The 12,647-nt window shown below is 30.1% G+C and overlaps 1 protein-coding gene across 2 annotated transcripts; it reads right to left on the bottom strand.

Annotated features, from left to right (window-relative positions):
* Positions 1 to 9,753: 9,753 nt before the first annotated feature.
* Positions 9,754 to 12,383, bottom strand: LOC115875479 (glycine-rich protein 23-like). 2 transcript variants are annotated; one of them, XM_030890948.1, is made up of 3 exons: positions 12,225 to 12,383; positions 11,046 to 11,223; positions 9,754 to 9,824 (listed from the first exon to the last, which is right to left on the bottom strand). In XM_030890948.1, the coding sequence occupies exons 1-3, from the start codon at positions 12,351 to 12,353 to the stop codon at positions 9,769 to 9,771; spliced, it is 363 nt and encodes a 120-aa protein (XP_030746808.1). In that variant the 5' UTR covers positions 12,354 to 12,383; the 3' UTR covers positions 9,754 to 9,768. The 2 variants fall into 2 exon arrangements, with proteins under 2 accessions (XP_030746808.1, XP_030746807.1); XM_030890947.1 differs by lacking the exon at positions 9,754 to 9,824 and adding an exon at positions 10,640 to 10,825.
* Positions 12,384 to 12,647: the final 264 nt, after the last annotated feature.

The following is a 12,647-nucleotide window of genomic DNA, read 5'->3' as shown; positions in this document are numbered from 1 at the left end:
TGCATTTTTATGTGTGTATATTTATATACTAAAGTGAAAGCAACGAATTTAAATGGATAAACTTTGTAATATATCTTATTAACAATACAATGCAAATTTTTTTATAAAAATTCATTCACAGTAAATGAATTCCCAGGTTTGTATTCCATAAGGGCTTGAAGCACTCCGCTATACTATAATACTTGAAAACCGTATAATTATATTAAAAGATAGCTTAATCTTTATGTTTTTTAAGAAATACTAGGAATATTTTCAAGTTTAACTTGATAATATATTTAGAAGGAATCGCTATACTAATTAAAATTGATTATCACAAACCATATACTTCATTTTAAAAGTGGGAATTTTACAACTAAATTAACTAAACAAATAAATATAAATATGTTAATATAAATTAAACCAAATCATACATCCGCATTGGTTCGTCTGGTAAAGTGGTAAACATTATCATTTTGTGTTTATTTTAATGTGCATTAATAAAGGTTTTAAACAATATTGCTGAAGAATTGTTTTAAAGTTTAAAGATTTTAATTAAATAAAACTAAAATAAAAACTGAGTAATAATTTTATTTGATGAAGTTTACATGGAGTGCTTATATTATTTTCCACATTTTTTTCCTCCTCCTCCACCACCACCACCACCTAAAAATAAAAAATATATACATATACAGGTGTCCCAATATTCCGTGGACGTAGAACTACTACGTATTTTTGGAATAGAAATAAGTTCCTTGGGCACAATTTATCTCAATACAAATTGTTTGTCCGTTAGAAGGCTTTAAATTAAAAAAAAATTAAAAACATTTTTTAAGATATTTTAAGAACCTTTATTCCCATTTGAATGAGATTTGGGATACCTATATGTTTTGCTAAATGCTTTAATATTTGATTTTCACAAAAATCAAGAAAAAGTACGGAAAGGGTAAAAACTACCCTCACCCCTACATAAATTTTAGTAGAAATATTTTTCAACTCCACCGACTATCGATCTTTTTTTTCTTTGGTAAAATGGTCATCATTTAATACATTTTTTGTCTCTTATCTCTTATTACGTCGTATACTTATTACTATTAGGAAAAAACATGTTTTTCCAAAGCTGATTTACATTTTTTTTCTTTTTGCATCAGCAAGCTATGTAGGCGCATAAAATCTATTATGCCCTAATAATCTAGTTGGCGAAAATATGAAAATTTATGTTAGTATCACAAATGATCGATATTTATTAGGACTGAACAGTAGAACTCACTGGCAGAATTTCTCTAAAAAATCAAAATACTGACTCTTCCTTCTTTATTCGTTTTTGAATCCGTTTGCTTAATCCGCAAGCACATATCTGCTATTCCCCAAAAGGCCATCTCAAAACTATTCACTTAGGAATGCGGAGCACGATTTTTATCTGCCAACCCCAAGCTCAGAACACTTGTTAAAGGCTCAATACTGTACAATGCCAAAAAATGTACAATCATCTGCCTTTGAATATCAAGCCGCTTTCATTCTTTCCCGCATTTCGCAAAGCTCTGAAATCATACATACTGGAGAGGGCCCTATATGCGGTAAACGATTTTTTTGTTGATGTTTAATCATGAAAAATTTTGAATTTTAAAATTTTGATCATCTCACACATTGGTTAAAAGTCTAGTATCTAATATTTTATAACTCCTAAATGATTACATCCGTTTACAATTTTCCTATTGTAAAATTTTATTGATGCGATGTATGTTCTATTTGTAATTTTAATGACTAGATTTTGTTTTTGAATTGTATGATATTTTTTATTATTTGTATACAGGGTGTCATTGAAATGGTGTAAAAAAAATCGGGGGGTGATAGTACTCCTAGAAATAGTAAAAAAAGTTCCTATAGGTATAGGGCGAAAAATGCATATTAAGGGAGTTAGGGGCACTAAAAGGGTGAATTTAAAAAAACGATTGTTTTGAAATTGTAGGCTTAAAAAACGAGATAAAATTTCGAAAAAAATCCTCTATCATAAATTTTGACCCTAAATCAAATGGTGATACTGAAAAATTATTTGGAAAAGCGGAAAGTGTAGTTTTTGCAAGGGTGGTTTGGTTTGGTTTGGTTTGGGGGTTGTTTCATGAATAACTTTTTTGAGGTTATTTTTTTTGCAACGTGGGTTCATTTTTTGAAAACTACATACTTGTTCTTACAAAAACGGTACTCTTGTTGCACATCGCCCAGACCGATGGTTTTCGAGAAAATTGAAGGCAAAGAGTTTGTTCTGATGGGTTGCTAACTGGTTAATCAACATAAACTTATAAAAGTTATGGCGGTTCCAAAGTAGCCAAGTAGTTATCTTACTTATCTTTAATTAGTACTGGGAGAATTGTCAGATCAGGGACTTGGAACACCCTCAAAAAGGAAATACCACTCCTGCAACTCCCAGTGGACGATATGCCAAGAACGTACAACTTTGACAAACATGTCAATGTAGTATTGAGCAATAAGAAGGATTGGAAGAGCGAAACGCTTGCCCAGCAGTTAAAAGACCATACCATAACTTGGTATACTGATGCTTCCAAAACCAATACGGGAACAGGGATCGGAGTGTTTGCGCCGAGAGCTAATTACTCCGAACCAATGGGCACTTACCCTAGTATCCTACAGGCAGAAATCTACGCTATCGAGAGATGCGTACAACTTATCTTAGATAGGAACTATCGGAAACAAGAAATAGCCATCTTATCTGATAGTCAAGCAGCGTTAAAGGCGATCAACTCAGTCTCAATCAATTCGAAATTGGTCAAAGAATACATAGAGAAGCTGAATAAATTAGGCAAAGAAAACAAAGTCCTCCTACACTGGGTGCCTGCTCACCAAGGGATAAAAGGCAATGAAAAAGCAAATAATCTAGGTAGAAAAGGAGCGAACACTCCACTAACTGGACCAGAACCGTTCTGCTTTCCAAGTGGTAACCAACTCAAGGAGGAACTCAAGAACTTGGAAGATTCCATCCGCAACCTGGAATGGAAATCTTGCAATGGTCTAGGACACTCGAAGAAGTTTCTGAGGGCTTATGATCAATAAAAATCACAGATCTTCCTAGGTCTGAGTAAGAACAATCTTCGGATTGTCAGGGGTTTTTAACAGGTCACTGTCTCCTCAATAACACCTCAGTAGATTGAAACTAAGAAGAAACGGCGAATACAGATTCTGTGGGGAAGATGGGGAAACACCAGTACACCTCATCACTGAGTGCTGAGACGACAACCATTCGTGCCATGAATTTTGGTACGACTGATATTGGAGATGGAGAACTACCCTCTATAAAACCGTCCCAGATACTGGCTTTTGTCAAAGCCCTGGGACTGTATGATGAGTTATGATTCAAGGAAGGGGGACACAATGGATCTGTAAGGTCGAAGTGATTAACCCCCCTCGCACTCATTCTAAATTCTAAAAAATTCTAAAGTAGTTATCAAATAATTAATTGAAAAATTAAAATTTAATGATTTTCAAAACATCTTATTGCTTTAAAAAACGAAATAATCCAATTACCAAAATTCCTTATTAAAATAATGCATTCCTTAATTCTTTCATAGTAAATGTTCAAAGTGGCCACTATTCATTTCAGTGCAGACATCGTTCAGTTCTTCTCCACGATCTGCGTACCCTGTGGAATATCCATGGTGTTGTCCGAATTTGATTGGAACAGTCAATAATGCGTTGCCGTAGTTGCTCTTCAGTATTAATCGACACTAAGTAAACCAATTTTTTTTTAAAACCAAAAAAGTTTATTTCGTTTTTAAAGCGATAAGATGTTTTAAATATCATGAAATTTATGATTTTCCAATTAATTATTTAATAACTACTTGGTTACTTTTGAACCGCCATAACTTTTATAAGTTTATGTTGATTAACCAGTTAGCAGCCCATCAGAGCAAACTCTTTGACTTCAATTTTCTCGAAAACCATCGCTGTGGGAGATGTGAAACAAGAACACCTTTTTTATAAGAAAAAGTATGTAATTTTCAAAAAATAAACCCACGTTGTAAATAAAATAACCTCAAAAAAGTTATTATATCCCCTACCCTTGCAAAAACTACCCTTTCCGCTTTTCCAAATAATTTTTCAGTATCACCATTTGATTTAGGGTCAAAATTTATGGCAGAGGATTTTTTTTCGAAATTTTATCTTGTTCTTTAAGCCTACAATTTCAAAACAACCGTTTTTTAAATTCACCCTTTCAGTGCCCCTAACTCTGTTAATATGCATTTTCCACCCTATACTTATAGGAACTTTTTTTACTATTTTTAGGAGTACTATCACCCCCCGATTTTTTTATACCATTTCAATGACACCCTGTATATATTTTTTTATGCTTTTGTTTGTTTTGTAAATGCTTTGTCGATGAAGCTATTTTGGCTTTTTGTACAATAAAACTTTATTTATTTATATTATAATGATATCTGACAATAAGCTTCATAAATTTTAAATTAATTAACGTCAGGGTTTATTTTTGATTGGTGCCTTCTGACTGGCAAACGAAGCACTTTTGTATAGAGGTAAATTTTGTGCAATTAACTTATTTTTATTCAAAAAATACCTAGTACTATGTCCACGGAATATTAAAACCCCTGTATATTTTGTAGGTCTGCTTTGGAAAAAAAAATCTCCCAATTTTTTTTTTCTTAATACCTATGTGGCGATGTGGCGTTTTTTTACAAAAAAAACAAAAAAAGTGGTAATATAAAAGTTAAATAGAAAAATGTGTTTTATATACACTGATTAATAAATTTTGCTAACTATCTTACCTCCTTTTTTGAAGCTAAGGGAGCGTTTTTCTCTATTAATATCCTGTACTACATCCGAGCTTAATATTTCAGTAACATTTTCCTGAGATATCTATAAAAATCGTAAAATATAGGTCCAAAATAATATATAAATAATTATGAAATAAATAAAATGTTTAACATTTGCCTGTAATGAATAACTGAAACTAGTCTAAGTAAAAATAAAATTATCTTTTGAATGTTTTATAAAATACTTAAATAATGTTGCTTTTAACTGCAAATAATACGATTGTACAGGGTGGATCAAATTGGACACTTTTAGAGAAACACCCTTTTCTATATGAGATAGACGAAAACTAATATTGGTGTTTCAGCTCAGTTTTTATCAAAAACATGATGGTAAAAACTGCACATCGATATCTGTTACCGTTTCGAAATTACGGGGTGTTTTTCAAGAATATGTGCATTTTAAAAAAAATCGCTGTAACTTTTTTGCTATGGGAAGTTTTCAATTTTTATGAAAACATTTACGAAACACCTTTATAAGTAGAATTTAATAATTTTAGTATTTTTTTTTAAATTGATAATTTAAACAGAAAATTTTATATTTTATATGGGACACCCTGTGTATTTTTAATTCCATTAATTAGAATTTAAAATTACCTTTCCAAAAATATAGCATATTGATATTTTGTTCGATTCCTCTCCGAGAGATAGAGTTTTTAAAAAATTTGCCCACTTTGAATAAATAGTAAATAGGCTTGGAACGGCCGCAAAGCAGAAAAATGCTAGCTGTGAGCAACATTTAAAATGAAAAGAGAATGAGATCCAGAATTTTATAAGAATTTAAACTATATTTGACAACAACAAAACATTTAAACTATATCTAATAAGAATAATCATAAATAGCGAACCAAGGCATGAAATTTTGCTACAGGAAGTGTTTGAAATCTCCACCGTCTTCTGTTATGCATAGACGGCACCGTTTTTGAACATTTTTCGCGGAATTCATTAATTTATTGGGGGGTGAAAGTTACCCTTGCATAACCGCTAAGTACCTACTTCTAATGCTTCTAGATTATATAGGCAATTTAAAAATAAGTATTTTTTATTTGAATATATATTTTTTTTAATTTTCTATGTAGAAATTGCCTAGAAAAAGTCTGCCACAAAAACGCAAGATTTGCTTGTGTCTTGCAGCAGAACTAAGACTAAGACTGGACACTGCAAGACCAAAAGCAAGAGTACTTATTAGACTGTAAGACCAAGACTATTGTACTCTTGATTTTGAATTTGCTTATCAACGTAATTTGTATATTTTTTTAAAATTATTTTTTTAAGTAAAAATAAATAATATAATTTTTTATACCTCTACATCATCCAGTATGGTTTCGGTACTACTCTTGTAAGTAGTTTCTTCAGCCTCAGCCAATAATTCTTTACAACCCCAAACCAAAACCACCAAGACCAAAATATTCACACTCGATGCCATGGTTTTTTGCTTTCTTCAAGTTGTATACTGTTTTTAGAAAATTCTGTAATCTGAGCTTATATACTGTCTTTTATATAGCGTGATTATATAGTTGCATGTTTAGAAAAATAGAAGATGGACAGTAAAAACAATAATTAACCACTCGAAGTACGTAATTGTTTGAAGGGATTCATTGGGTTTAGATTTGTAAGACAGTAATTTGAAATAAAAAAGTAATATCAATAATTAGTTATTTTAGGAGAATTTTCTTTATTTCACTATGTGTAAAACTGGGTTTTTACAGTGTTTTTGAACATACCATTCAAGGAATTTTCTAAGTAATTTAGCTTAGTTCCTGTGGATTTACCTTTCGCCAAATTGTGTAGAACTATTGAAATATTTATTAAAAACAGGATGTATTTTTATCTATCAGGTTTATTTACGTTTTTAATTTATTTTGTGTAAAATGGTATTTTGGCAATCAAATTATATGTCTAAATAAATAAAACAAAGTCGGTATTCTTACACCATTTATTACTTAAGAACGGTTTGACTGATTTTAATGATCTCTGATTGTTGCATTCGTCTAAGCCTCGAAAACAGTATAATAAAAATGTCTAAAAAATTCACGGAAAAGAATTATATAGAAACTTCCACACCTGTAATTTTTAACCAATCAAAACGTGTTTTTTTGACAAATCACCATGGCAACAGATAAATTTTAGTGAAATTTTTTTCCTTGTGGGCACTGAACAGCGAATTATACTGGAAATTTTTTTACGTTTATAATGACAGAATATCTTTTTGAGAGTCTGGTTTTTATTTGTTTACATGATAATTTTGATACAATTCAATTACAAAGCTGAGATGTTTTCTATATTCTTTGGACACCTCCTTTCTTCTTAATAGCAAAAATGTAGGACTTGGAATGGACTGAATTATATGACTATGTCTAATGAAATATATATAATATTTAGACACTATTTTATTCACCTTTTTCCACTTAGCACTTTCAATTTTAAGTAGTTTAGATGCAAATATTCGTGAACAATTCGAAACAAATTTTCTTTCTTCAAGTAGGAGCCACAATCCTCTATTAATGCGGGTAAATAAGTCATCGCACGATGATTGATCATTACATCAGACAATTTCATGCATATTTTGCATGTAGTATGATTTTCAAACAGATTCATTTTTAAAACAAAGAATTTTGTTGGTTTTTCAAGCTGCACAATATTCTTTATTACAACAAAGCGCGAGTTTTTCTGATATTTTGAACTGTCAAAATACGTTGATCACAGCCTTTTACGATGGATGATTGCTGACGCTGCGCGCTGGTTATGAATTCCATACCAATAAAGCGTTTATGAAAAGTTAATAAAAATGCAAAAAAGCAATTTTCTACCACTTGTAGTTACTCAAAACTTATGTAAAATTAAAGAATATATTGTGTTGTGTCTTGAGATGGTATTTTTGTGCAGTCGAAGTCAACAATTGCTGCCAAAACTGTGACGCACTGTAAATCTGTTCATGCAGCGTTCCGAAAAACCTTTTAAATTATGATTTTCTACCACTTGTAGTAAGCCCAAGTAACTATAAAATGAAAGAATATAATATTTTAGGTCTTAAAATGGCACTTTTGAGCTACTACAATCAGTAGAAATCAACAGTTTACAGGAATCCATTGGTGACAAGTAACTAAATAATCAAGTCGACCAAAAATCGCTCTATTAATATTTTTAGAAAATTATCCTTCGTCTTGGACTCGAAAATCTTGGTCTTGGACCGGAAATAATTTGACCTCTAGTGGTATTCCTAGTGAAAATTATTTATATTAATCATTAATAATTTATGTCCACTCCAAAAAGAATGAAAATTTAACGGAAAATAGTGGGAAAATAATATATTCAAATCTAAAAAGATAGTGAAATATCGAGATTATACCCTGAGTCAAAATACATGAAAAATTCAGAGAAGAAATGACAACAACTGTCTAACCGATTGGTCTCCAACATTCAAGATCATTAGGTCAATCAGAAGTTTGAACCATAAGTTTGCCAAAAAAACTATTTAGGTATGTATGGTATTGACAAAAAATAAATTCTCATTACATAATTTTTTTAGGATAGGCACGATTTTAAACCACGCAACATCTGTATAGAAATTTTTTCATATCTTTGTCAACAACGACGATATTAGACTTTCTCGCACTAATGCGCCACCCTGTATATTTTCCAAAGGGACCGTCTAGTGGCCAGTAAATCTTTTTATATTTCTTTTAAGGAACCTTTAACGTCAATAACAGATATGAAAAAGTTTATGCATATTTAATTTTTTTTTAAACTCAAGATTAAAATTTAATTTTTGTGATACACTATATAATAATAAGATTTTGAAAATTATTGTTGGTATTAAAAGTCCATTTCAATAGTCCGAAAAAGTAGCAAAATAAGGGTTCGGCTAGGTATTTTGATACAAATGAAGAAGGAAATTAAAGATAAAGGATTTATACCTACTATATTATATCCTTATTGATTGAAAATATTCCTTATGTTTGGACTCAATTTTCTCGAAAATAAAGACATAATTTAAAATGCCGTTACAATACGGAAATAGATTGATAGTCCAGTTATCTTAGGGGTTTCACCTCGGAATTCGAGATAACCGGCTGTAAACTCGTATAAACCTTTATTTTAACATCCTAAAACATGTCTCAAAACCTACATATGATAGCGTGTGCGCGACTTGTAGATAACTGAGTTCAAAGGTCAAAAAATCGATTTTTTTGCATATTTTTTGTAAATATCTCGTTCCCTTTCACATTTACGCTATTTGTATTTAATATAAATATTGTAGAGGATAAAATTCTCTACAACTTTTGTTTCAAACATTTTTTTGTACCTCAAACCATTTTTGAGATAGAGGGCGGTGAGCGCGCAGTCTTTCATTATGTACGGTATCATTCAAGTTCAACCTGTAGTCTCGATCAAAAACACGCCGTATAAAGTCCGTTAATTATTGAAAAATATATAATTATAAATAATTTACATTTTTTCATAAAAGATCATATTTAATATAATATTTTTTTCATAAATTAAGTATATCTTCATTTAATAACACCCCTTAAACGCCCTTTAATAGAACGTCGACAGTTTTTAAAAGACGTCTATGCCATAAAACCAAAGCCACTGACAAGTTGGTTTTCGTTTGCATTCTACGCAGTGGTGTTTAAAAAATATATTTTTTTATTTTATTTTAAATTTCTCTTCCAGTAGCGAACTATCAAGGCTTTAAGAAAATATAAACCCACCATAAAGGCATTAGTTCGAGGTGTTCATATTTTATGATAAAATATTTCGCAAGTTAGTTTTAAAGTAAATGGGGCGTCTTCTGAACTCAAGTACTTATACAATGTCAATTTAATAAGTACTCCAGAAATAAATTTTATTAGCAACAAAAGTTGAAAAAAATACAATCATACATAATATAAATAATTTATTCAAAATTTAAAAGAATACATTTTCCAATGGTATTAACTTATTTTTATTATTTTCCACATCGTCCACAGTATCTTCTATGTCCTCCACCACGTCCTCCACCTCCTGTAACATTAAAAGTAGGTTTTATACAAATTACTATTTCTAATGTTTTTATAATTATACAGTTTGGATTGGCCAAATGAAATAAATTCGATAATAAATGTAGTGCTAAAAAGAAGAAGAAAAAAAACTCAAAGTCTCGGTTTGGTTTTCTTTTATTTTTTTTATTTTTTAATTTTTTCTTTTTTCTTTTTTTCTTCTTCACTTTTTTCCTTTTTTTTTCTTTTTTTTTTCTTCTTTTTGATTTAAACCAGGTCTCTCTAAGAAGAATGAACGCCTTTTTTGTAGTGCCTGTTAGTTACATTACATCATTTATAACTCCAAGAACGGCTGATCTTTAATCAATATACTATACTGGCAAATACTTGAATCAAAAAAAAATATATTTAAAATAAATATTATTTTATATTTTTATATATATTTATAAAATTATTTTTGTAAAGTAATTATTTATTACCAGTATTTTGAATTTATAATTTTTAATACTTTTGTACCTTTTATATTAATATCTTTTATTATTTCCTACTAACACCCTTACTACCTTACTACCCTGTACCAAATAAATTAATAGTTAACACAACCTGTACCTAATTCTGCATATTTTCATATAAACCTTTTAAATTACTGAATAATATTAAGAGTATAATACGATTTGGAAAAAATTAAGCTAGATTTTTTGCCTGTTTCTTGTACTTTTTCATAACACTGATTTGAAATTTAAAAAAATCGTTACGTACCGGGAAAAATAAATTAATTTTAGAAGGATAATCTAGTTGGCTGCTTTCAAACACAAAACTTAGTTAGATAAAAGTCAAGTACAAGTTAATAAGTACTTCAGAAATACATTTTATTAAAAACAATAGGTGAAAAAATGTAGTCATACATAATATAAATAATTTATATAAAATTTAAAATAATACATTTTCGAGTTGTTTTAATTAATTTCTATTATTTTCCACATTGTCCACAGTGTCCTCTATGTCCTCCACCACGTCCTCCACCTCCTGTAATTTTAAGAGTAGATTTTTGTACATACTATTTTTTTAATGTTCTTGTAGTAATGCAGTTGTTATAAAAATTCCATAATAAATGTGCGAGTGTTCCAAAAATTCTCAGACACACACTGATGCTTTTGAACATTCTATCAATTTTTATTTTTTTTTATTTGTAGTATCACGTACTGAAATTTGGTACACTATTTATAGTTATGGTTGAATTACATACCTCCAAATCCTCCGCCTCCACCAAATCCTCCACCGCCTCCAAATCCACCGCCAGCACCTCCACCTCCACCGAAACCGCCGCCACCTCCAAACCCTCCACCTCCTCCTCTACCACCCCAGGGTGTAGGCGATCGTTTCTCCCTCAGTAGATCATCTGGGATCATTTTTACAGCTTCGGCCTAAAATAAAATATACTATACAAGGTGTTTCAAAAAACATGTGCCATCTCTCGTGGGGAGATTCCTCACGTAAAAATATGATTTATTTTTCATATCAACATAGGTCCCATTCTGCTTTGTTTCGTAGTTACAGGGTGTTAAATAATCTTTCGATTTATTATAATTTTCTTCCAAGTACTTTTACCGTTTCGAGCGAAAATTTAAAAGTAAAAGTTACTATAAAAAAAATTTATATTAATAAAATAAATATATTAAAGCTAAAAAAGTGCCAAATATTCCCCAGCGACGTGCGTATGGGTTATCACTGGAATATTTTTCCAAAAAAAGCATGTACGCTACTGACTTTTTTTCTCGTTAGCGAAATAGTGTAAGCAATTTAATGCCAATTAAAAGATTCTCTTGATATTTTGTCAATTTCGGCATCCTTGATGAGATAAACGCAATTTTATTATTTTGCCTTGCTACAAGTCTAATAGCAACAGCCAACAAAAAATGGCATGGCTTTTCAACTATAGTGATATTACAAAATCAATAACCACTAGTTCATAGGTTTGTTGATGAGAACCTAAAGCAAAGGTCTGTTTTAATGCTAAAACTGGTGTAATTCATAACTGCGAAGCAAATATTATCTCCAATAAAAATTAAGCTAGACAGATGAATAAAAAAAAACTAAAAAAACGAATCTTGATAATAAAGTAATTTTCACATTCATTGCTTTGTTAAATAATTCTACACAGGATGTTTAAAATTTTATTATATCACAAACAAGAAGATGTGAAAGCTGACAATATTTTATTTTTCTTCTCGAAAACAGATTTGTCAAAATAAGAATGGAATCATTTACCGAATACATTTAATTCTTTTACTGTTCTTTTAAGAATCATTTTTAAAAATGTTAAAAAGTAATTTTCTATTAAGAAAAAAATAAAGTTCATTTAAATTGTTTTCGAAAGTACATTATACTATGTCTGAACGGAAATTAATAATATATTATATATTACTTCTTCATGATGATGGTTCGGATCATTATCGACCAAAATATTCTCTAAACTAGGCTGAGGAGCACACCAAATACTATCTAAACAGCTCAATAGAGCCATTAACACGAAAATTGACACTTTTGACGACATTTTCACTGTCACTGAGACGTCTTCGGATGCAGTTGCTTTTTATATGATTGCAGAACACGTAATTTTTTAACTTTCGTTTATTTTTTTATGTTATTTCTAATAAAAACATTAAAAAAAGCAATTATGAAGTAGGATATTATTCATATTTTCATATTGTTTTTCAATTATTCTCTATATTTGCTCAGCTCTTGAGGAAATTGTTCAAGGTGGTATTTGAATAAGTGCATTTGGTTTTTACGTAATCCTTTGTAAAAACAAGAAATAATTTACAGTTTCTATAATAGTAATTAAATT

The sequence above is a fragment of the Sitophilus oryzae genome, unplaced genomic scaffold (genome assembly GCF_002938485.1).
Source record: "Sitophilus oryzae breed Bouriz unplaced genomic scaffold, Soryzae_2.0 scaffold_1389_pilon_pilon, whole genome shotgun sequence".
Taxonomy (NCBI): Eukaryota; Metazoa; Arthropoda; class Insecta; order Coleoptera; family Curculionidae; genus Sitophilus; species Sitophilus oryzae.
Note: the sequence above shows the minus strand (reverse complement) of the source record. Positions and strands in the feature narration are given on the sequence as shown.